The 26,232-nt window shown below is 47.6% G+C and overlaps 1 protein-coding gene across 2 annotated transcripts in view; it reads left to right on the top strand.

Annotated features, from left to right (window-relative positions):
* UNC93B1 (unc-93 homolog B1, TLR signaling regulator) overlaps positions 1 to 26,232 on the top strand; it is a 334,830-nt gene that overhangs the window by 12,214 nt on the left and 296,384 nt on the right. Inside the window, exons 2-3 of one of the 2 annotated variants that reach the window (XM_069628925.1) lie at positions 22,697 to 22,747; positions 25,046 to 25,152. In XM_069628925.1, the coding sequence (XP_069485026.1) occupies positions 25,054 to 25,152 (99 nt within the window). In that variant the 5' untranslated portion in view covers positions 22,697 to 22,747; positions 25,046 to 25,053. The remainder of the gene's footprint in view (positions 1 to 22,696; positions 22,748 to 25,045; positions 25,153 to 26,232) is intronic. The other variant, XM_069628924.1, reaches the window with a different exon arrangement.

Genomic DNA, 26,232 nt, shown 5'->3' with positions numbered 1-26,232 from the left:
GTAACGGTTAGATCGGAGACTTGGGAAGGTAATTTCGGACGGGTGTATGCCCCCCCCCGGCTTCAAAGTGGATTATGCCACCAGACATCTGTGACTGTCACTGGAATATAGTGTTTGGGCAGGCTGATATACGAAATATAATCATGCGTAGCTCTTCACAGGCCCCTGGGCCGAATGGGATTTCCAATGTGGTACTGAAGTCCAATCCTGATTTGTGGTCTAAAATCTTGTCTATGCTATTTAGAGACATACTGTTAGCCAAGAGCATTCCGGACGGCTGGCATCTTTCGTATATAATCCTGATATACAAGGGAGGCGATGGGGCCTGTTCTTCCAACTACAGGCCCATCGCTCTCTTGGACACTGAAAATAAGATTTTTGCTGGGATTATTTTGGAACAGATTCAAGAATGGATTGATACAAAGGGGATCCTATCCATATTCCAATTTGGTTTTAGGCGCACTGATGCGGGGGGGGGCCTTTTGACTTACATTATGCAAGACATAGCTTGGAAACCGGGTAACCCGCCTATTTATGTCGCTTCCATTGATCTCTCCAATGCATTCGATAGGGTAGACAGAACCATTTTGTGGACAAAATGATTGTCTTTTGGAATGCCAACGCCTTTACTGTCTATTCTATTTCACTTTCATGAAGGAACCAGAATTAATATTCGCCTCAATTCGGAAGGCACTCTGTCAAGTGACATTAGAGTTTGTAATGGGCTTAGGCAGGGGTGTATTTTTGCTCCAACGATATTTTATTTATATATTTCGGATGCAGGACATTTTTTGGAACCCATTGCCTTTGCCTCTCCTAAAATAGAAAGAAGAAATGTTTGCTGGACTGCCTACGCAGATGATGTGACTTTATATGACCAAACACCTATTGGTCTTCAGCGACTTCTGGATGCATTCTGTGGTTAATTCGCTTCTTATTAATAATAAAAAAAACTGTTATTATGCTATTATCCTATAAGAAAAGCCCTATTAATTTCACTTGGTTTTTGAATCATGAAAAGTTACCAGTGAAACTGGCGATTCGTTATTTGGGATATCTGGTCTTTGGCAACAATAAAAAGGCTAACCTACGTGAATACCTTGAGAAAAATCGACTTCAAGTTCGGGAAATTCTCAGTTTTTCCCTGCGTAAGTTATTATAGGTGTAAAACTATTGCACAATTATGATATGGTCTGGAGTTTGTGTAAAGGCTCCAGTCTTCAGGCTCAGGAGTGGCACGAACCAACCATCCCCTCCGCAGTCTGGGCACTTGCAAGTCAGACCTTATACAAGAAACTGAGACTCAAGCGGGGAAAGAGGGTTAGGGACACGATGGTTGGATGGGTACAGCAGTAGGGTAACCGGTGAGAGGGTTAGGAGAGGGGAGGTGGACAGGGAAGGGAACAATGGGTAACACAGTAAACATACATTCACATTATACAGTGTATATACATACAGTCACATACAGTGTGCATCAGAGAGTCTGAAAAGATGGAAATAGACTTAGCTCTGGGGTGAGTACTGGCCTCCTGCCTGCGTACTCTCAGGTCCGGTAACAATCTGGAGCATATTACCGCTGCAAGAAAGCACTGAGTTACTATATTGTGTGTTACGTCACACACCCAAAGCAACACTTGCCAGCATGCAATTGGTTAATCTGCACACTGTTGCGTATGCTAGCAGTGCGGAGCACTATGAGTTAGTGCGCGGGTTAATGCTGTCAACAAGCCGACACATGCAGAATTGACACATGTGGCCCTGCACTGTACAGATGGATTCACTGGGTCTTTGACTCTTGAGCAATCCGTTTATGAATCAAGGAAGCGTGCAGTCTGCCTCACGTGACTTGTGGCGGCTCAAGCACTCTCTACGCGATTCCCCCTCGTGGCTAATTGCCATGCAAATCGCATGCACTGCTTTGGACTCAGGACCTTCCCTGGGTTAATGCGCGCGATATGCCAGGATTTCGCTTGGGTGCCCAAGTGGTGACTTAGCTGTTCTGTTGCCGAGGGGTCTGCGTGGAGTGTGGGCGGAGCTCCCCCTTGCGCGTGCCCCAGCTGCCTTCTCGGACCGCTTTGGCCCCGCGGTGTGGCGGCGTCTTTCTATGTGCTCTTCCCCTTATCTCTGGAGTTCCCCTAGCGCGAGCGCTACTTAGCTTTTCTTGGCGAGGGGCCTGAGTGGAAGGTGGTTGGGGCGTGGCCCCTCGTGCAGATCCCCGATCTCGGAGCTCTTCTGAAAACGTCCTCTCCTGCCGGAGGCTTAAGCACAAGCCCCGTGCTTTGGATATCCTTACGCGCACGCGAGGCCCGCCCCTCTTGGGTTTGTTCTTGTAGTCCTGACCCCAGGGGAATCTGGGTAAGGTAGTTTTTGCTGCCTTTTTCCTGCAAACAGGACACAACAGTCTTCTATAAGGATGTAATCTGTTCCTAGTGTTGCCAGCCCTTAGCTCCTTTAGATTCTTCTGGATTTGGTCCCTCCCTGGGTTCATAATGGAAGGATTTACGTCTTGCCTCATGACAGTTTGCACCCTTATGGTGTAGAAAATAATTAATCGGCTATGAATCGAACATTCTAAAAGCCATCTTTAAATGTCTGCCTAAACGTGTTCCAGTGGCTGTTCTACGTCATGAGTTAGGACTTCTGTCAATTAGAAGTATTGTGGAATGGCGTAGGATTTCCCTTTATAGGAAATTGATGGTCTGCAAAGGGAACAATTTATAGTCCATCATGGGCCATGGATTACGTAATGGTATTGTGGTTTCCGTATATTTACGAGACATGGAAGCAGAGGTGCATGAAACCCTGGACAGGGCGGGAATTCCACATGATCTTCTCACAGCTAATCCTGTGAAAGTCAAAAATTTGCTACAATATTTTGATTGGAATGCAACTGTGGAAAAATTCTCGAATTACAAATCGTATGGACATTTGGTTTCTGGGGTGAGAAAAAAATCTGGAATAATTGCATCTTACCTCGTGCGATTTCCGGATAGGAGGTGGAGACAGGATTTTATGCGATTCGGCTTTAATGTGATGAATACAGGTGAAATTATTGCTATCAGAGAAGGTAATAGTGAAAATAAATCCTCATGCAGATTTTGTAAACAGCCTGAGATTCGGGAAACAAACATCTTTTAGTCGAATGTGATGGCTTAAGAATGGAACGTATTAATTGCTTTAGTAAATTTGTGGCGAATACTGCAAACGTAGATCTAGAGTCTTTGTGGTTAGATAGGCTCCATGGCAAAAGATTGAAAATGCAGATTGCTGTGGTGCACTTTTTGAGGGCTTTTTATAAAATAGGAACTAATATTGATGTTTTGTAAATGGGTAACATAAAGTCTGTAACTTGTTGGGGGGGGTTTATGCTCATGATTTTGGCTTTGGGAAATGTTTTGTTAATTTGAGGTTGGAGGACAGTTTGAGCTTAATTGAGTTGTATTAGAGTTTTCTAGTGAAATATTTTAATTGATTTCTTTTGAGTTAGTTATTTTATCTTTTTTGTGAAAAATTCATAATCAAGATGTACTATGACTGTCAATTATTGAGATGTAATTTTAGTGATTCTTCTATTATCCCTTTTGTAAAGGTTACTGTGTAACCATATACAAATAAAAAAATTAAGTAGGTCCAAGTACAAGGTTAACATTCCTGGGAATAGAGACTGATTCAGTAGAAGAAGTCAAGGCTACCAAGGGACAAAGCGGAGAAGCTTAAGGAAACTATCAAGGAGTTGAGGGGCAAAAGTAAGGTCACATTGAGGAAGCTTCATTCATTGGCTGGAAATTTGAATTTTGCTGGTAAGGTGATACCAGCAGGAAGGGTGTTCGCCAGGGGCCTCGAGCTAAAGACCGTGGGGTTTCAACATGCATCCCAGCACGTGCGGGTAAAAAAGGACATGAAGATGTGGGGTGGCTTTCTGGATAATTTCAATGGGGTACTACTCTGGTGGGAGCAGTGGACCAGTAGTGAAAAATTGAGACACGGGTTTGAGGCAATTCTAGGGAAGGACTGATGTTGCTCAGGGAGCTGACAACAAGCCTGCTCAAGTTAAACTGAAGTAACAGCGCGACACATACCAGGGGTGAAGAAAGTGGCAGCTGACTCCCTGTCTCTCTCTCGTTTACAGTGGGAACGTTTTCAGGGGAGCAGACCAGAAGCAACCGAGAGGATGACCCCATTCAAGGGCCAGTGGTGGGGTATGATTGGGAGAATTTTAGCTCACTGATCGACACAGCATAGGCGCCAGGGACAGGAAGGTGATACAACTTGTGTTGGGAGTGTTTCCTTACCTTCAAGGAGCAATTCTTGGCTGAGCATCAACGGGAATCGTCGGTGTGTGCATTTTTGTCGGATGGAGCTGGGAGACCGGGAAAACCATATCCTGGGTAGTTTATCATTTGGCAGTTATAGCGCACTACCACAAACTGGGCAGGTTGACCGACCCTCACTAAAGAGAATTATATCACAATGGCTATGAAAGGTTGAGCGAAACACACAGAGAGGAGCCCCGACCCAGGCGGCCCATATAGATCATGAAACTGCACAGTTTAATAAGAATCCTGCCTAAAACGTGCCGGAGTGTGGATGAGAGGGTGCTGTTCACAGCAGCATTCACCGTGGCCTTCTTTGGGGCTTTCAGAGTGAGCAAGCTAGTCCCAGAGAACAAGGATGGCTGGGATTTTGAGTTTTTGAGGCTGAAAGATGGGGAATTGACAGGGGAGCGGGTGCACATTCACCTAAGGAAGTCTAAGACGGATCAAAAAGGGAGGGGGCGAGTGATCACACCCTATAGTATCCAGGGAAGCACAATTTGTCCGGTAGCTGGGCTTACCTACAAGTGAGGCAGCCCGCTGAGGTAGGGTCACCCTTATTCTCGCACAGGGATGGGTCGGCCCGAGCAGGTAACAGTTCAAGAGCGTGATGGGCATGGTATTGAAGGACATAGGAGTGACGGAAGGTTTTTTTGGAACCCATTAATTTAGAATTGGGGCGGCCACATCAGCAGCAGAGCTGGGCCTGAGACCCGAGGCAATTAGGAGAATAAGGGGTTGGAAGTTGGGTTGTTTCAAGAGGTATATAAGGCTGGACAAAATGTAACGTTAATTTGCCACATTCTCATCCCATCTCAAATAACAGCAGCCCCAAGGAGGAGGCAGTCCGTTTGGGTGGTGGGTCATTCTTTCGTGACAAGGGTCAAGGCTAAATGGACGATGGAAAGACAGAGGATGACTGCTGGTGAGTACCGGATGCCGGGATGAGATGAGCACAGCTGCAAGGGTACGTGGGTAAATTATTGGTTAGACATCACAGGCCTGACGTATTGATTATTCATCTAAGTGGAAATGATCTGACAAGCCTGGGCAGAGGGGTATTAATGAGGGAAATTATGAGCACCCTACAAGAATTGGCCTCGCAGTTGGGAGATACAGAGATCCTCTGGTATGAGATCATGCCAAGGCAAGAATGGAGGGGAGCCGAAAGTCATTCGGCTGTAGACAAATCAAAGAGAAAGCTAAAGGCACAATGGTCAAATTCTGTAGGGGCAGAGGTTTCACTCAGATAAGCCACGGTTTGATCCACCTTAAGTCACCTGAGTAGTACGAGAGGGGCGGGGTGCATTTGTCGCTGACCGGCATGGATCTGTTCTTCTGGAAGTTGTGCACAAAGCTGCTGGAGTTATGAGCAAGGAAGGGGGAGCCAAGGTGGGCATGGTCCCTCCTGTGGCGTGGCAGTGTTTTAGCGACCAGTGACACTGTAGAGACTACTAACGAAGCGTGGGAAAGCAGGGTTTTCGCTCTTCTCATGATCAGCGCTCCCTTGAGGCCTAGCAGCAAGGGCACTGGAGGTATTGAGGATGGCTCGGCTTCCCCTGGCAAAATGGCACTCACAGCCCAGGGTTACCTGCAAGGGCAGGCAGGGGGCAGACAAGAATGGTTAGGGGAGCTTTGGCTTAGAGTGGACTTGGTTGGAAAAGGGGGAAGCAAGGTTTGGACATGGAGCATTCGGCTGGTCGCTGCACCTGGAGTACTATTTCACAAAGTATGTAGTATTTAGCGATGTTGTGAAAATAAACCGGCAGCCTTTTATGCCAACAAAAGAAACATTTCTTCTTCCGCACCTTTTTGCAAAGAGGGATGGAAGGGTAGTGAATGGAATAAGCAATAATGTTGGTATAATAATGGGCAAATGCCCAGGTTGTTGCTGTGGTTACACACCACTAACAGTTGGGTTGCCGTGGTCACACAGACTTAGTTGGTTGTCGGGGGCCCCCGGGCTTCTTGATGTGGCCGTGGGTACACGGCTGAAAAATCGCTTGGTGGCACCCACTCTACACACACAGATCTGGGGGCACCCAGATTAGTAGGGGGGCTGAAGTACTGTGATCACACAGCACAGACACCAGAGTTTCCTGGCATGGAGTCTGCCACTGTACCGACTCCACGTGCCGGCAGAGGCTTCTTTTATTGGTAGCCAGTCATGACTCACGCTCTTAAAGTAGACATTACCACAACACATATTAACAGAATCTTCCACGCAACCATTCTATTGTACCACCGATAAAACTTATGTACAAAAATATAAAAGTGGTGGATGTTGGTGTTCATGATTGAAGGTGATTTGTCCTACTGGATTGGCAGAGAGGTGGTACGCTCACCTGGCCTCTGTGGAGGCGTTGGGGCACGGTTGCAGCCCTCCCGGGGTTGAGGTCACTCCGGTCCGACTTTGCCCTCTGCGCTTATATGGTGACTGGTGGTAATAGGTGATGCTGCTTGAGACTGCTCCTTCGTGGAGAATAGGGGGCTTGAGTATGCCAGCTTGTGTGCCTGATCCCCTTCCAGACCCCTTCTCCCAAACCGTGGTACCCGTGGGTTGCGCTGTCCCTGGAAAGCTCACCTGTTGATTAGTTTTGGTGAGCACTCCGTCCTGCTGCTTTTGGCAGGGGTACTTGTATGATCTGGAACGAGTTCCTTCACTGGTCCCTTGCACGTGGTAGTCCAGTCCTGCTGCTACTAAGCCACTATACTTCAGGTAAGTGTTCATGTTTGCCTTTGTCTTTCCTCGTCTGTTTTTGTTGTATTATAAAGTTTGTATTGCTGTCCGTTCCACTTTTGATGTTTGCTCTTTTGCTTTCTTCCCTTTCAGGTGATGTTGCCGGCCCGGCAGAAGCTGTGGAGTTCGAGGCGGCAGCCAGAGGGAATGAGGAACGAAGTTGCAGCGGTACAGTAGCTGGTAAGTTGTTAACTAGGGGGCGCGCTGGGTTCAAATGAGCCGCGGCCCTAGGACGGATGTTCTAACCTTGTCTTTCTTCTTCACAGGGTCTGAGTTCGTGGATGTGGAGTGCGATGCTGCGGCGTCGGGATCAAGATCACTGGATGTCAGGAGATGAGTCTGAAGATGAAGCGATGAAGCACCGGTTTCCTGGAGGTGAGTATGCAGGAGAACACCTGGTTTCAAAGGTAAGTAAACTGGTCCAAGCGGCGGTGAGCATCAGGTTGCACATGAGTGCACAGTAACACGAAGCACCGCCCTTAAAGATGGAGCAGCTTATATAGCTGAGCTTCTGAAGCCACGCCCACCAGGTTCAGCCTGCCTGCCACACCCAATGAGTCAGCACATGAAGATCAGGCCTAGGGAGCCACACCCGATGAGTTAGCACATGAGGATGTTCTCCGTAATAAAGGCTTTCAGCTCCTGGAAAGTTCTTGTAAAATAAAAGCGCTCCTGCACTGACATAAAGTGTTCCTGCTCACATCTCTATAGGAGCCTGGCGCCAAAGGCGCCAGGACTGAGTCCAGCCAGGGCCCCTGTGTTTATGGGTCCCAAAGGGCCATAAGTGAGTCAAGTGACCCATTGCCCCTATCTCTAGATGGTGTGTTTTTTGTGTTCTTGGGCCTGTGGCCATGACGGCACTCCCCCCCCCTCAAGGCCCCTCTCATGGGTGGTTTCCTCCCTGGCCCTGGTTTAGTAGGGTATTGCGGTGGAACTACCTGATGTGTGGACATTCTCACTGGGTTCCCCGGTCCGATTTTGGGGTCCATAACCTTTCCAGTCTATAAGGTAGTATAACTTGGACCAGACCATCTTAGAGTCTAGGATCCTTTTAACTTCGTATTCTGGTTCTCCTTCAATTATTTCGGGATCTAGTGGTGTATCGATCCGCGTACCTGGTCTCAATGGTTTTAGGAGGGAGACATGAAACACCGGGGGATCCGCATGTGGGCCGGTAATTCTAATTTCATGGCCGCAGGGTTGATCACAACCTTGATAGTGTAGGGTCCCAGATATCTGGGACGGAACGCCCGTGGTCCTCTCAGGGGGATGTTTTGGATGCTAACCAAACCTTGTCTCCGACTTGGTAGTTGGGAGCTTCCCTTCGGTGTCGATCCGCAAACTGCTTCTGTTTCTCTTTGGCTCTGGCAAGATGCTCTGCTGCTTCCTTAAAACCTGGGTGATGGTTTTGTGTAAGGTTGTTACAGCGGGCATTTCTAATGATTCGAGTGGGTCAAAAAGGGATGTCCGTGGATGTCGACTGTACACTATGTAGAATGGGCTTTGTCCCGTACTGGTGTGAATGTAGTTGTTATATGTGTATTCTGCTAACCAAAGTATGTCCTTCCAGGTATCCTCGGTTTGTTGCAGCATACACCTTATGTATTGCTTGAGGGTCTGGTTGGTCCGTTCGGTCTGGCCGTCGGTTTGGGGATGATGGCTTGTAGATAACTGTAGGTCGATTTTTGGCAATTTTACAACACCTTTTCCAGAATGCAGAGACAAACTGAGTTCCTCGGTCTGATATCAATATTGATGGGAACCCGTGTAGCCGGACGATCTGTTCCAAAAACACGGTAGCCAGAGTAGAAGCAGTTGGGAGACCTTTCAGGCGAATAAACTGGGCCATTTTGGAAAACAGATCTACGATGACTAAAATGGTATTGTATCCGTTATAGGAGGGAAGGTCTGTAATAAAATCAATTGATAGCGTATGCAAAGGTGCTGCAGGTACTTCTAAAGGACGTAGCAGACCTTCAGGAATTTGTTTTTGGGACTTGTGTTGTGCACAGGTGCCACAGGTTGTGATGAACTGGACAATGTCCTTTCGCCAAGTTGGCCACCAGTAATTTTTCTTTATTTTAGCTTGGGTTTTGGCTATTCCCAGATGCCCTTCTACTAATGAATCGCGATAGTTTGCGATGCTTTCATTCTGTAATTTCTTAACTGGGATGTACAATCGTCCTTGGTATTATGGTAGGTTGCCCATGATCGTATATGGGTCTCCCATTCCCTAGCCATTCCGGTTGCGCTGGTGGACTCATCAAGTGTTACTGGTCACATTTTATGTTGTCTAGAGTGGTGGTTGCGGCAATCATGCCTTGGATTTGTTCTTCAGGGATGATGGCCACAGGGTCTGGTGTAGTAATGCCTCTTCTCCCTCACTCATTCGAGACAGGGCGTCCGCTTTTCCATTGCATACTCCGGGTCTATAGGTGATGACAAAGTCGTGAACCAAAAAGAAGAGAGCCCAGTGGAGTTGGCGTGATGATTGCGCTTTAGTGGTCTTCAGATATTGTATATTGCGATGATCTGTGACGACGGTGACTGTATGTCTAGCTCCAAGAAGATAATGTCTCCAGGCTTTGAACGCTGCCTTAATTGCTAGCAGTTCTTTATCAGTGATTGCATAATTCAATTCAGGGGCTGAAAACTTGTGAGACCAGAATGCCACGGGATGCAACTGACCTGTTTCGGGGTCTCGTTGTGACAGGACTGCTCCCATTGCTATGTTGGAAGCATCAGTTTAGACCACGTTGGGTAGTTCTGGTCGAGGATGCCGTAGAATTGGTGCTGTGGTAAATGCTTGTTTTAGTTCCTGGAAGGCTTTCTCTGCCTCTGCGGACCAATTAAGGTTTTTATTTTTCCGTAGTGAAGAGGTGATTGGGTGGACGATCTGGGAGAACCCGGGAATTAACCGGCGATTAAAGTTGGCGAACCCGAGTACACTCTGTACTCCCTTTATGGATGTCGGTGAGGGCCAGTTACGGATAGTGTCTACCTTGCGCGTGTCATGCGTACGCCCCGTGTTGTGAGAATAAAGCCGAGGAATTCTACCTCTGTCACATGATAGAAGCATTTCTCCAATTTGGCATATAGCTGGTGTTGCCGCAGTTTCTCCAAAACTGCCCGGACATGGTTGACGTGGTCCTCCTTGGTGGTCAAATCGATAAGAATGTCATCAATATAGACAAGAGCGCAGACGTCCAACAGTTTGCGGAGCATGCCATTCATGAAAAATTGGAACGCCGCCGGGGCATTACATAGTCCAAAGGGCATAACCTGATATTCATAAAGGCCATATTTCGTGCGAAAGGCCGTCTTCCACTCGTCTCCTTTTTTGACTCCTAATAGATGGATCCAAGAGCTCAGGGATAAGCGGTAACGGGTACCGTTTTTTTACCGTGATCTTGTTAAGTGCTCTGTAGTCAATGCAAGTTCTCAGGTCTCCCTCCTTTTTGGGCACAAAAAGGAGGGGCGAGGATGCAGGGGACTTGGACGGACGAATGAAGCCATTTGCCAGATATTGATCGAGGTAGGTTTTTAGATGGTGGTTTTCCTGTTCTGTTAGGGCATAAATCCGGGTGCAGGGAACTTGAGCTCCAGGCACCAGATCAATTTGGCAGTCATATGGTCTGTGCGGAGGTAGGGTATTTTGCTTGCCCTTTTTGAAAGACATCTTGGTAATCCAGGTATTCAGGTGGTAGTGAACTGGTGAGGCCCAGAATGGTTTCTTTCTTTGACGAACCTGGGTTGGTAAGACCTTTTAATGAGAATCCCTTGCTATAACGGGTGTTGGCACAGTCTTGGGGAAAGGTCAGAACTTGTTTACGCCAGTCAATCCTGGGATTGTAGGTCTCCAGCCAGGGCATTCCCAATATCATCTGGAACTGAGGAGCGCTGATGAGATCGAAGGTGATGTCCTCTTGGTGAAAGTCCTGACACAGAAGCGTGACCTTCTTGGTGTAATGTGTCACTGGGCCGGATGATGGCTGAGATCCATCAACTGCTGTGACGTTTTCCGAAACCTGCTTCTGTCGGAGAGGAAGGACTATCCGGGTAGCCAGATCTTGGTCCATGTAATTTCCCACAGCCCCACTGTCAATGTATGCCTTCAAGGCATGTATTTTTGATGGTTGCTTGTGGTTTACCAGGATCAAAGGGATGACTAGATATGAGGTCTGTATAGGTTCCTTTTCACCGCTCGACAAGTGGACCCCTACGTTTGCTGGGCGTTGGAGTTTCCCGAGTCCTTTTCTTCTTCTTCATCCTTGTCAGTTTCTCCAACTGCTTTCCTGGGTGGTTTCACCGGGCATTCTCGGAGATAGTGACCTGCCTTACCACAGTACAAACAAATCTGCTGCTGTCTCCTTTTCTCCCTTTCTGCCTTGATGAGTGGGCTCCGCAAGACTCTGATTTGCATTGGCTTGGACTGATCTTGTGATTTTGTTTGATTCTCATGGGGTCGCATTCAGACTGACCGCCTCTCGGCCTTGGCACGATCCATCTTCTGATCCTGTAATGTGTGATTGAGCTGCACTGTCAGGTCAATGTATTCAGCACATCTTTCTGGGAGATTTACTACTAGGGCTAGTACGTCCTTAAGTTCCCCTCGCAATCCTCGGTAAAAGAGCATAGTTCTTTTCTCCTCTGGTCAGTTAGTTTGTGCTATGAGATGATTGAAGGAAGTGATATATGTTAGTAAGTCTTGATTACCCTGCCGTAGTGATAACAGTTCATTGTCCAGAGCCCGCCCTTGAATATGGAGTGCAAATAGTTTCTCCATTTCACGCTGGAAACCTCTGAAGTTTCAAAGCAAAGGATCATCCTGGTTTACCAAGGGTATTGACCAGTCTGCTGCACTACCTCCCAAATATGAGAGTACAAATGCCACTCTCACTTGATCGTTGGGGAATGCCCCAGGTCTGCACAAGAAATGTAGGCGACATTGATTCATAAAGATGGCGTACTTATTCGGATCGCCTGTGATGCGTTCTGGTGGGGCCAGGGGTACCCCCCCTGGAAGAACCACCTGTACTTGCGTGGGCTGTGGAGGCACGGCAGGAGGGGCGTACCCCAGCAGTAGGACCCGGCCTGCCTGTGCCTGGAGCATTTGCCTTGCTAGTTCATCTGTCTGCTCCCGGTTCACAATTAGATCCCACCTTAGGGCATTGGTTTCCTGCTTTGAGGCATGAACTTCAGCCCGTAACTCTGTCAGTAATCGGGCCAACTGGTCCGTTACAGAAGTTTCCATAAAGCCCAGACAGAGATTCGAAAAGGCTTTGCGTTCTGTTATGCTCGCCTGGTCTCTGCAGATTAGTTGGGGCATGGTTGCAGCCCTCCCAGGGTTAGATCGTTCGGGTCCGACTTCACCCACTGCGCTTATGTGGTGACTGGTGGTAATAGGTGATGCAGCTCGGGACTGCTCCTGCGTGGAGAATAGGGGGTGTGAGTATGCCAGTTTGTGCGCCTGATCCCCTTCCAGATCCCTTCTCCCAAACCGTGGTACCCGTGGGATGCGCTGTCCCTGGAAAGCTCACCTGTTGATTAGTTTTGGCGAGCACTCCGTCCTGCTGCTTCTGGCAGGGGTGCTTGAATGATCTGGACCGAGTTCCTTCACTGGTCCCTTGCAAGTGGTAGTCCAGTCCCGCAGCGACTAAGCCACTATACGTCAGGTAAGTGTTCCTGTTTGCCTTTGTCTTTCCTCGTCTGTTTTTGATGTATTGTAAAGTTCGTTGTCTTGTATTGCTGTCCGTTCCACATTTGATGTTTGCTCTTTTGCTTTCTTCCCTTGCAGGTGATGTTGCCGGCCCGGCAGAAGCTGCAGAGCTCGAGGCGGGATCCGGAGGGAATGAGGAACGAAGCTGCAGCAGTACAGTAGCTGGTAAGTTGTTAACTAGGGGGCGCGCGGGGTTCCAATGCGGCGCGGCCCTAGGACGGATGTTCTAACCTTGTCTTTCTTCTTCTTCATAGGGTCTGAGTTCGTGGATGCGGAGTGCGGTGCTGCGGCGTCGGGATCAAGATCACTGGATGTCAGGAGATGAGTCTGCAGATGAAGCGATAAAGCTCTGGCTTCCTGGAAGTGAGTATGCAGGATAACGCCTGGTTTCAAAGGTAAGTAAACTGGTTCAAGTGGCGGTGAGCGTCACATTGCACGCGAGTTCACAGTAACGCGAAGCACCGGCCTTAAGGATGGAACAGCTTATATAGCTGCGATTCTGAAGCCACGCCTACCAGGTTCAGCCTGCCTGCCACACCCAAAGAGTCAGCACATGAGGACCAGGCCTAGGGAGCCACACCCGATGAGTCCGCATATGAGGATGTTCTCTGGAATAAAGGCTTTCAGCTCCTGGAAAGTTCTTGTAAAATAAAAGCACTCCTGCACTGAAATAAAGTAAAAGCACTCCTGCACTAACAAAGTGTTCCTGCACACATCTCTATATGAGCCTGGCGCCAGGAGGACTGAGTCCAGCCAGGGCCCTTGTGTTTATGGGTCCCAAAGGGAGATAAGTGAGTCAAGTGACCCATTGCCCCATCACTAGATGGTGTGGTTTTTGTGTTCTGGGGCCTGTGGCCATGACAAGGGGTCTGTGAGTGTGCATTGTGGGACATTGGCCAAACCTGGCCAAACCATGTATAGGTCTTGTTCAATTACTAACAGGGTGCTAATGTCAGGGCTGATGTGTACATGCACATCTTGTGTGAAGCACCATACTACAACAGCAGGGGTCGAAACAAGGTAGAAGTCCGCTGCCCTGCCAACACTATCTGTGGATCCTAGTACTGAAATAGCAAGTGGCACTACAGGGTAGCATTAGAGTGCTTTGTCATAGGGCATTGTGGGTCCTATTTTATTTTATTTATTTTATTTTTTACATTTATATAGCACACAGACAGCCCAGGGGCATTGTGGCACTGTTACTTGTAGGAAACTTAGTTACAGTAGGTACGAGTTCAGAGCATAGACCCCATGGATATTATACATATTTTGCATTGAAATTCATTAGTAAGATTATTATTTGCAGTAGTGACACATTCGCAGTATCCCTGGGGAAGGTAGTCACGTCAGCAAGTAGGGCTGATGAGGCGAACAATGTAGTTTTCATGGCCTTACGGAAGGCAGTGAGTGATGGTTCGGCTCGCAGGGTAGTGGGGAGGGCATTCCAGTGTAGGGAGACAAGGTAGGGGAAGCTGGCGCCACCTGCTCTAGCTCTTTTAACCCTGGATACGGTGAGCATATTGGCATAGGGTGTTCTGGTAGGTCTTGTGGAGGAGGCAGGGTGGATCTTTGTGACATATAAGCTGGTGCGGAGAGGTGGATGCATGTGTGGATGAAGGTCAGGGCTTTAAAGATGATCCTCTCCTTTATGGGGAGCCAGTGGGATGCTCTTCTAGCGGCAGTGATGTGCTCTCTTTTGGGGATGCCTTGTGCTGCACGCAGGGCGCTGTTCTGAATGACCTCTAGTTTCTCAAGGTTTTTAGTGGAGGTCCCTAGGAAGAGAACATTACAGTAGTCCAGCCGGGATCCAGTGATGGCTCTAGCTATGTTGGTGCAGATGTCATTGGAGAGAAAGGGCCTGGCTGCATTGGGAAGATTTGCATGGTAGACAATTGCATTTACTTGCCTAGTCATAGAAAGATTTGAATCTAAATAGACACCTAGAGTTTTTACTGAGTCGGATACTGGAATTCTGATGGAGCTGATGGTGAAGTGGCTAAACTGGGCGTCAAGTTTTTTTGAGGGTGTTAGGGGAACCTACAAGTAGGAGTTTGGTTTTGTCCAAGTTGAGGCAGAGACCGTTGACAGCCATCCATGTTTGGATGGTGTTGTAGATATTGTTGAGTCATGGAGTCAGTGTCATAGTCCTCTATGTGTGAGAAGGATCTGCATGTCATCCGTGAAGTTGGTGTAAGAGATGCCCATGGTGTCTAGGACGAGAAAGAGGGGGCGAATAAAGATGTTGTAGAGGGTAGGAGAGAGGCAGGAGCCTTGAGGTACGCCACATAACATGATGGTAGGTGATGCAGTGGCTAGGTCAGAGAAGACCTGCATGGTCCTACCTTGTAGGAATGAGGTAATCCATGTGTTGGCTTCTGGAGAAAAGTTGGCTGTGGAGGTGAGGTGATGGCATAGGACATCATGATCTACAAGGTCGAATGCAGCAGAGAGATCGAGGAAAAGAAGCAGGGCCAGTTTGCCTTGGTCTCTTGCGATGTCCATCTGGTTTTTTCGAGTAGGGCGTTCTCAGTCCCGTGTGTAGGGCAAAAACCGGATAGTCTCAGTCCCAAGAGTTTATTCTCCTTGAGGAAGTGGTGAACTTGCAGGTATGCTGCTTTGTCCAGGATTTTGAGTAAAAAGGGGATGGTGGTAACTGGCCTGTAGTTTTTGGGTGAAGTGGGGTCAAGTGTGTTTTTTTGTTGTGAGAGGCCGGACCCATGCTTTCTTGAGGCATGAGGGGACTTTCCCTGTGGTGAAGGAGGCATTGACAAAGGCCGTTAGGAATGGAGCGAGGGTGTCTGCACAGTCCTTGATAATGGCGGCGTAGCAGGGGTCTCCTTTGCAATTAGAGGGTTTGATACCTTTCATGAGGTTAATGATGTCTTTTTCCTGGATGGTATTGAATGAGAAGCATCCGAATGGGAGGATGTAGCGGGAATCGGGGAAGTAGGGAGCGTAAGTCTGGTATTCATGATTTTAGCTTGGTGCAGGTTAAGCTTGTTACGCATGGCTGTGTGGATGTCATCACACCATGCCTTATCTTTGGTGAAGTTTTGGGGTGTGGGTGTTGGGGCTCGAGTTCTCTAAATATGGTAAACATTTCCTTGGTGTTTGATTTCGCTTCAGTGATTCTGGTTTCAAATGATTTGGCTTTGGCTTGGATAATGGCCTTCTTATATTCTTTTGAACGTGATTTGAAGTGAAGTTTGTCTTTGTCATCATGGGATGTCTGCCAGCGTGCTAGTGCAGCACGTTTGTCCGTACAGAGTTTGAGGAGGTCTTGGGAGAACCAGGTATTGGTGTGGCTAGTAGGTTCGGATGTGTGTGGTTTGAGAGGGGCAGTGGAGTTAAATGCTGCAGAGATGGCAGTGTCATAGTTCTGAGCGAGGGTTTCTGGGTGTAACGCTCACCTGGTATCCACGGGGATGTCACTCAGTCTGTTCTGACCTCTTACGACCTCGGACCCTTCCCTGGAGTCTACTCGACTAGAGACTGGGCCTGAAACACAGGATTGGTAGAGTTTAACTCCCTATTGTCTCTGTGTGCTTGAACCCCTTCTTTCCCGGGGTCCAACCCTTCCCTTTGATCCACAGTTCACCTTGTTTTCTTGGAAAGTGTGCTCTCCGTCCTGCTTTCAGCGCAGGGGCGCGTTGATTGATGCGGGCTCGTTGCTGCCTAGTTACTTCACTGGCAAGAGTCTGACAGGTAAGTATAATGAGTCTTTTGAACAGTTCTCTAAATTTTCGTTCCTTTCCTTCCTTAGATGATGGGCGGCGTCCGGGGATGGCGACGTGCTGCTGAGATGAGTAGCGCTGTAGGTGTGTGAGATTGCGATGGGACCATTTCGTATTTGTATTGAACTGAGTTATTTTTCTGTGTCTTTTAGGTGCCGCGGCGTTTTCAGCGTGGATGCCGGTTATGAAGAAGAAATCCGGTGAGTAAGCGTGGTATGCGGCGCCTCTAGATGTTTCCACGCTAACCTGGAGTGTCTTTTCCCTCTTGCAGATGGATGAGAAGTTCCTGAGACAGAGTTCCCACAGAGCGGCTGGGATTCAGGTAAGCGTTTGAAGCTCGTACAGTCTTTAAAAATAAGCGAAGATTTGCTGAATGCTTACTAATGCCTTTTTTCTGTTATTTTCCCTTTTCCTTAGGAAGCAGCGTGCCGGGATGGGAATGACACCGCCGAAGATGCCCGCAGAACAGAAGGAGCGATGAATGATGGGCAGAAGCGCCACAAGGTAAGGCTGTTCCTAACGGTGTTCTTGTTCTAGCAGGAGCTGAGTGCAGAAGAAAGATGCAGGCCTGCTGGAGACAGATCCGAACACGATGAGTGTCATGCTGCAGGTGCAGAAAACACAAAGCATGTTTCTCCGCTTGGGCGTGGCTTAAATAGTCTCTGGGTATCCCAGGTGTCTCTGGGCTGAACCACACCCAAAAGACTAGACTGCACATGCAGTTCTGGGAACCGAAATATGTGGGGGCATCCATCTTGTCCCCATCAATGCACTACAAGTCCAATCCCCAATGTTGTCCTATGGGAGTGAGTGAGTCTGGTGCCACAAGCACCAAGTCTGACTCCAAGTGGGTCTTTGGCGGGATGGAGAGGCCCTTGAAGGCCATGTAGGTCATCGTGGCCTGGCTCCAGCCTGACATCTTGGAGGGCTGGGGACATGAGGGGCAGGAATCATGACACTGGGTCATTGGAGAAGGGAGGTCTGAAGTCGGGTCCCTGTAGAAATGGTTCTGAAATAGCGGGCAGAGCACCAGGACACGATTGGGGTGCATTGGTAACATTTCCGTGGATCCCACCAGTGGAATAGCCAAGGTTGCTGCAGAGCTGTATTGTGGTGCAATGAAGAACAAAGGGGGGGCTCCAACCACATGACACTACCATTCCGTTTGGGTGTCTACTGTGCTGTATCAGTATAATTATGTCTACAAGCTTCGCGAGTAAGCGAAGTAACCCATAGTAAAATAGTTTAATATGGATTTTAGTTTATGCAGGCATCTTGAGACAAAAATGTTATGCTAATGAAGCTGCTTTATTTAGCAGATCATGCCCTATAGCTGGGCAGACATCTATCATATTCATGATTCAACAAATGAACAGAATGTAGATAACATTACAGTACTTAATCACAGAACCAACGTCTACATCATTGGTGTGTTAGTACTGTTTGTGTGGTAAATATTACATCATATTAGACCATTTTATGAAATACATAGTAAAGGGTGACAGTGTTTCCACATAAGGTAAGGTAGTGCGCACATTGCACACAATAATTGTACCCATATTTCCTAGTACTAATTAGAAACTAGTGAACTGTATCTGGAGGGGGGGTTTTGGCTAGTCTATTCGTAGTGGGCTAGCCTCAAGGCTGGGACTTGCTAAGGTAGCCAGCTGCGGGGTGGGTTCAGTATTCCCACAGAGGACCAAACCGTATGTCTACGCCAGGGGGAGGAGCCCCCTTAGAAGTTCTGGTGGATAGAAAAGCAAAGTCTATGCTTGAACCACAGGCGTTTCGGCTCCTTGGTGAAAAGCCTTCATCTGGGCCTCTGGGTTTGTCTCTCTGGAAGGAAAGGAAAGGAAAGGAAAGGGAAGGGAGAGAAAAAAAAAGAAAGGGGAGAAAGGTGAGACTAGGTCTGTGTCTCAAAGAGTAAGTGTGTACCATAAAAGCTTTCTGCTGCAAAGCTAGAGGGCTAATGCAGAACAAAGTATATTTGTTAAAATTGTTGGTCAAGCCATCCAGGGTCTGGCTTGTAAGACTGGAACTAGACAGAGCCTGACCTGTTGAAGGCCCGAGGGGGAGGGCAGTAGCTGGAGGTGCCCTTTGGTCTTGGTTGTCAAATGCAGTGGCACGGACCGGCCTTATCAAGAAGAGGCGGATGGTAGGCAAGTTTGACCGTCCTCTAACATGGTGGAACTCCAGAGTGGAACGTGGAGCTAGACAAAATAAAATAAATGGGGGGCAGTCAGGTAGAAAACAAGCTGCTGATTGTCAAAATCACGGTTAACTAAAAAAATCATTTAAACAAGGCTGAGCGTTACTTTGTGTGTTGGAGGGATGGGTGCCCTATGTTTGGTGAGTTGAAGAAAATGGAGTCTGCTGATGGCAAGCCGGGCCGTGTTCAGTGCTGTCTCCCAAGGTCCAAGTAGGAATTACTGAAAAGGGAGAGGGGAGAGCCGGAGAATGATGATAAAGATACAGATTGAAAATCCCTAGTGGATCCAATATAAGGGGCAAGGTGCTCCTGTGTCAAAGCTTCTTACCTCGAGAATGGAGCAGGGATTGCAGTAATGGCCTGAGGTAGATCGCGGATGTGGAAGCAACAGCTCCTTCACTATGTGTGTGCATTCGGGAGTGAGCTGTGCTTGCAGGCAAAATGCGCAGGTGCATGGTATTAGTGTGAGAAGTCCCATGCATGCGTGATGAGATCGCCCGCGGGCGGTTGCTTGGGCAGCCTGTGGCGCTACTGTAGTCGCGTACAGTGCCATACTGTCAGGCGGTATTGCAGCAGGTGGCGTGGGCATCTAAGAGGGGGCGGGCGTCTGATTAGTTCATGGTGCCGTAAGAAATGCTCAGAATGCGGTGGACAGGCGCAGTACGTGCCCCACCTGAGGGGTTGGACCACACAGCCGAATTCAGAACACGGTATACAGAGAGGATTAAATGATGATAAACAAGGTGTACTTGTCACAGGGAATCAGATGGCTCTTATAGTGCGAGCCGCATGACTCTGTATGTGTCCTGCCTATTTTCGAGGATCCCGGATTCCGTATTCACATGTTGGAAAACAGCATAGGGGAAGTGGATGCTGGGAATGGGAAAGTGCTATGCATTCTGCAGGGTTATATGGCACTGAGCACCCAACCGCCAGGAGTGGGCATGTGTTGAGATGGCCCATCCGAAAAGACCAAGATGGGGCCTGTAGTGCAGCACACCATAAATGGGTGCTGAGTGGTTCAGGGCAAGTTTTATGGCACTCCTAACCTGGACGGAGTCATGGAATGTATAGACTAGTGTAAAAGTGGGGGGTGGAGGATGGCCTGTGCAGTGTCGCGTGTATAAGCAGCAGGTAATTGTACCATGGTTCAAAAGTGAGGCTACCTAAGTTGCTCGAACAGAGAAAGCCAGACTGAAGGTATGCATGGGGGAGGGTCCTAGAGTGCTGGTGTTGGGGGTAACCCCTGGGTCGCTACAGCCCATGCAGTAGAGAGAGGGGAAAGATAAGGTTCCTCTAGTTTAACGGTGTGATGTGCATTTAATCCCAGTGCACATCTGCCTCGTTGAGTCCACACGTGTTGGTTTGGAGTTTAAAAATCCACCACGCCTCTTTGTGGTATAATGCATTTTTTGTATTGGTGTTCTTGTCCACTTTATCTAACACCCACCAGGTGAAGTCATCTGGTCCGTGATGGAATTCCACGAAGTGGTAAACAAAATCAACAGGGACTATTTGTGGGTATTTCAACTGTGTGTTGCCCAGAATCGAGTCCATCACGTTTGAGAAAGCACTCCTGAAAAAACTGGAGGAATTGGAGTTAGAGACCATGCCGGGATTCAAAAACTTTTCCAAGAAGAACAGACGGGCACTTCAATCCCTATCCAACAATGACGCTATCACCATAAAACCGGCCGACAAAGGGGGTGCCACGGTAATAATGGACACTACGGCATACCACCACATGGTGATGGAGCTCCTACAAGACCATGCGAGCTACAAACAACTTGGAATGGACCCTACTGAAGCCATCAGACAGCTGATAGTACCCATTCTAGAGGAAGCCAATGTTGAGGAACTCATCAGCAACAAAGAGTATGAATTCCTTAATCCTAAATACCCTAGAAAACCGGCTTTCTACGCTCTCCCCAAAGTCCACAAAGGAAGGAATCCACCACCCGGCAGACTCATTGTATCCGGGATAGGCTCTATACTGGAACCACTGTCACAGTTTGTAGACAATTTTATAAAACCAGAAGTTGTGAAAATGCGTTCATACCTCAAGGACACCACAGCCGTTCTAGAACTCATCAAGGACCGCCCTTTCAACCCCGCCGAACATCCTGGTGACACTAGATATTGAATCCCTCTACACAAAGATCCCCCAAATGGCCACACTTGGAGTCATCGAGCAAATACTACGGGAAAGAGATCCTCCCATGCAAACCCCAGTCACCCTGGTGATGCAACTCGCGGAGATTGCCTTGACTAAAAACTTCTTCATCTATGAGAACTCGTTCTACGAACAAGTGTCCGGGACGGCAATGGGAGCCACATTCACCCCGAGTCTTGCGAACTTATATGTAGCCAACTTTGAAGAAGAAAAAATCGACAATCCAGCTAACCCATGGCTACCCAAATTGGAATTATGGTCTAGATACATCAATGATGTGTTACTAATTTTCAAAGGCACTGAACCTGAGCTTGTAATGTTCATGACGTGGCTCAATGGGCAGAACCCCTTTCTCAAATTCTCAGAGACCCACAGCACTGAGTCTGTACCTTTTCTAGATCTCACTCTGGAGATATGAAATGCAACCATCATCAGTACAGTGTTCAATAAACCTACGGATAGAAACTCACTACTCACTTATGGGAGCTTCCACCCCACCAGTCTGAGAAGGAATCTACCGTTTGGACAATTTCTTAGATACCGGAGAAACTGTTCAACACTACCAGACTACAATCGACAATCAGCGGGCCTCGCAACCAAACTCCTCAATAGGGGTTAACCAAAACGTATAATCAAACAGGCACGCAAACGAGCCAGTAACATCCCACGCAAAGTCACCATGGAACATCATGCCAAGCCGAATGAAGCCAACAAAACTATAACAGCAACACTATAACTGCAACAGTAGCAACGTGATTTACATCATTACATGCCCCTGTAACAAACGCTACGTAGGCATGACAACACGTCCTATCAAAACACGCCTTGCAGAGCATATATAATGCATCCGTACGAAGAAGATTACGGCGCCTATGGTGGAACACTTCCTAGCCCAAAAACACACCCCGGCAGATTTTACATGGACAATAATTGAAAAAATGGCCATCCCCACCAGAGGGGGAAATATACAGAACCTGCTGTTTAGACGTGAACAACTCTGGATTTTCCATCTAAAAACAGACAAATCCGGGCTGAACGAAGCAACGAGCTGGCAAACATTGGCAACCCTATAAGCTAGACTGACAGCTGGCCAGTGTTCATCCCTTTGACTTGTGCTGTGATTTGTGCTTTGATTTGTGCTTTTTTCTATGTTGCATTCCCCTGCATTCGTTCGCACTATGATATATGATAGTGCTATGGGGTCGTGTTTCGTGTGAGCTACCGCCTGTGAGCATGCATTAATGCAATAGAATCTCATGCATTTTCGGTTAATTGGATATCTACCTCGCGCACGGCACTTACAATGTACCCACCAGACACATTGTGGTTGGCCGATGTGCCTGTGACCGGCAACGCGCGTTGCTTGACTCTGCGATGGCCGCCGCCTCCTCCATATGGGGCGGCCATGCTAGAGTCAGGCACACGTGACCGCGCGGCACACCATGGAAATGTAAACAGTCTGCGAACGTGGCCCGCTGAGAAGCGGAACTCTCGCGCGCGGCCCGTAACCCAGACAGAGACGACAGCTCCAAGGTAAGCGACCACCTTTTGCAGCTTACCTGGGACTGCCACTCCCCCTGAGCGTGGTGTCCAAGAGTTAGACACGCGGCTCAATGTGTAGACCTAGGATGTCCTCTTGTGTAGAATTGCTAAACTCCCAGCGGCAACGCAGTGTGCGTGCAGCTGTAGACAGGAGATACACTCAATTTGGTTTAAATAGATAGCAATTATTTTGCTGCCTGTCGCTTTTCCGATATGATGCACTTGGGCATCACTATTGACAGTACTTATTGTCTTTTGGCCCCCAGGTTCCGGGCCGTCTCACCGCCCGTGCAAAGTTACCAGACCACACGGAGGGGGTAAGCCTTCTCCCCTCTTTATATACTAATGCAGTGTTTCGAGATAACCTTTATATGTAGCATTGGATATTTACCACTGCCCAATCTCTCTCCCCTCCCTCCGGTCACCCTCACAGGGAGAGGTTTTGAAGATATGTAGACCGTGCTTCCAGAAGTGATGACCAGCAGGCACACACTCAGATGCCTTGCAAAGCCCTGATGAATGTGGCCCACTAATTTGTCCCACAGATACCGGTCGGCTAGAGAACGACCAAACCTAGTGCACAACATGAACCGCACAGGTTACGCTCGTTCTGATTAAGGACCCCATGCCCAAGTATCTAGGGGCCTTTCCTGTTTGAGTTGAACTACCTCCAGAGAGAACATCGCTGAAGAAAATTCTTCACTGTTTTAACAACCCAAACCTGCACCTGCCCACCCAGAGAAAACCTATTAAAATTAATTTTCATCTGGATGGCAGCCAACACATGCAAAAACCAAGGCGGTAGAGCATGTATCTTTTAGCACAACACAAGTGCACAAGAGACTACTTGGAAAGCGCAATTAGTGATATTGGGTTTTTGACAAACTCTTCTCCACTCGACATAACTGTATTCCACGAAGTGGGACACCAGCGCTGCATTGTGTACTTTGCACTGAATACAGGATTGGTGCCTGCTGATCCTCTTGTTGACCAGTCTTTGGCCGATGTATCTGAGTTCGCAGGGGCATTGCACTAGGTAGATAGCATTGCTTGTCTTACAGTTGGAAAAATGCTTGAGGGCCCAGTCTTTATTTCCAATTTTGAAGGATTCGTTTTCTTTGTGAATTTGCATGCGACGCATGTACCACAGGGATAGTGGCCGGTAAGGTCCCTCAGGTTCCATAGGGCCGACCGAGATGTTTTCTTCAGGCGTGCATGCGTGAGATGTTCCTTTAGGTTTTTTGCTCATTTGAGGGCCATCCTTGGGGTGGGTTCCTCTGGTAGACTCAACTGGATCAGGGGCCAGAATTTTTTAATGGTCTTTTGTATTTTGGTAGTGTCGGGTCCAAATGTTGTGACGCATGTTATGCAGTCATTTTCTGTGTTCCTGTTCTTGGGAACTAACAGCGTCTCTCGTGGGGTATAGAGTGCTCTTTTGTTAGTGTTTCTAACTAATTTTTTCGGATATCCCCTTGCTCGCAATCTTTCCTCAAGGCTGGCTGCATGAGATTTATATTGACTTGTTTCCGTACAGTTCCTGCGTAGTCTGAGGAATTGGCTGTATGGGAGGTTGTTCCTGAGATTCCTATGGTGGTTGCTCTTCTAGTGCAGGAGAATGTTCCGGTCCGTGTCCTTTCTGAACAGGGTGCAGGATAATTTATCATCCCGAGTTAGTATTTTTAGATACAGAAAGTTGATGTTTTCCAAACTGTAGCTCATGGTGAATTAAATTTCTGCCGTTTGGAGATTTATCCAGTCATGGAAGTCTTTGAGAAGTGCAGATTCGCCATGCCATATAAAGATGATATCATCTATGTAGCGGTGCCAGTCTGTGATGTGGTTGTGGAAGGGGTTCTGTTTGGAAAGTATGTACTTGTCTTCAAATTCCACCATGAAGAGTACAGCTAGGCTAGGAGCAAAAGCAATCCCCATTGCAGTTCTGCATATTTGCATGAAGAAGTCTTCATCGAAGGAAAAGTAGTTTTTTGTTAGTGCCAGTTCAAGGACTTCGATTTTGAAATTCACTGGAACACGCTTTTGTGTCAGATGGTGGGTTAAGTGGTTCTGGATACATTCCATGGCTGCCTCTTGGGGTATGTTGGTGTAGATGGCAGTTATATCCATCGTAACCAGTAGGTCTTTTGATTTGTCAAATGGTAGATTCTCAAAAAGGGTGATCTTGGACATTGTGTCTTTGAGGTAGGTACTGGTTTCTTGACTCAATGGTTTGAGAAAAAAGTCCATATATTTGCTGACCGGTTACATTAAAGACCCACACCCGGATACGAAAGATCACAATGGGGGGTGGAGGGGTAGCATTTTTATGGATGTTGGGAAGGGTGTAGAAAGCTGGAATTCTGCCCTCCGAAGTGTTCAGGAATTTCTCTTCCTTCTCAGTGATCCACCTCTGTTCTAAAGCATACCTACTTGTTTCTTTGATATTATTCCTAAATTCAGTGGTTGGATCGTCAGTGTGATGCAATGTCAGAACTGTTTGCGGGTCCCAGTAGTGAAATTTTACCAGAGTGCTGTATAGAGGTGCATCAGCAGAGCTAATTGAACCATTAAGCCCTAAACAGGTCTACTTGTATTTCTTTTCTCCTATTCCTGTGCAGCCCATGCAATGGCCAACAATCTGAACCAGTACCGGGAAGACAGAATCAATGGTGGTGATGGGCTGTTGCCTAATGAGGCCCCAATATTGGATGCAGCAGGGGAACAGGTAAGCTACACTCTCCTCTTCCTTCCTCTTCCTCCATGTGTAGTTTGCTTGGATGAATCTATGAACAGGTTGAAATGTATGCAATGAGTTACTGTGAACCACATCCAGGTGCCAAAGCTCAGTCTGTGACTCTTTCTGCACCAGAGAACAAAACACCTGCCGGTTGACTCATCACCTCTCTGACGTCATCACGGCCTGTCTGTGGATCTGCTGGTTGTTTGGGGACTTTACTTTACTTTCATTTGTACGGCGCAATCCAAACGGGCCCTGAGGCATACGGGTGTAGAGGATGACACCGAAAGGGAAAAAAACACACACCCGATGGTCAACACATAAAAGCTAGCCTGTCATACCAACTCTCTGTGGAATCAGAGTTTTTATTTTACTGGCTGCCTTTTTAGCTACTTTCTGGGAACATTGAACCCATTTTAGAAGTTTATTTGGGGCTTGGTGCATAGCTAAGTCTTTGGCAAAACCACGTCTGCGGACTCGATAACTGCATATCGTGTTGGTTCCTGTCTGTCGACTTACTATGGGTAATGAACTCATAACGATCAAGATGTTCCACCGACACATAGACACCAACGCCACAACTGACAGCACATTACATATAATAAGACTATGGGTCTCGAGGGTATAACAATTTTCTCTGAAAGCCGTCAAAATTAAATCGTATCACAATGAAGAGAGACAAATATATGTTCCATCAACCCAATGCTCGCTCCGAAATCTCATCATTAATCTCACCCTGGCAAAGGACCAAATGCCCCTTATGGTGCCAATTAACCCTAGAAAACAGCGATGCGCTGTGCAATAGCACCTGGAGCGTTCCAAGCGCCAAATGGGATTACCACAATAAATGATCTCAGGTCCAAATGACCAGACACACTGAAAGAATATGGAAAATCTTACTTTATTATCAGTTTGATAAAGTAGGGAAACCTGGTGAACAACAGATTGTAGCTCATACACTCTCAAAGCATTTCAGTTACGCAAAAGGCTTTATACCTTGATGTATGTTAGCTATGACTTCATCCTACATGGCAAACAGTAAAAACCTATTTGGCGAAGGGATTGGTT

Source organism: Ambystoma mexicanum, chromosome 12 (assembly GCF_040938575.1).
Source record: "Ambystoma mexicanum isolate Mex_15411 chromosome 12, UKY_AmexF1_1, whole genome shotgun sequence".
Taxonomy (NCBI): Eukaryota; Metazoa; Chordata; class Amphibia; order Caudata; family Ambystomatidae; genus Ambystoma; species Ambystoma mexicanum.
The sequence above is the reverse complement of the archived record's forward strand: the minus strand, read 5'-3'. Positions and strand labels throughout refer to the sequence as shown.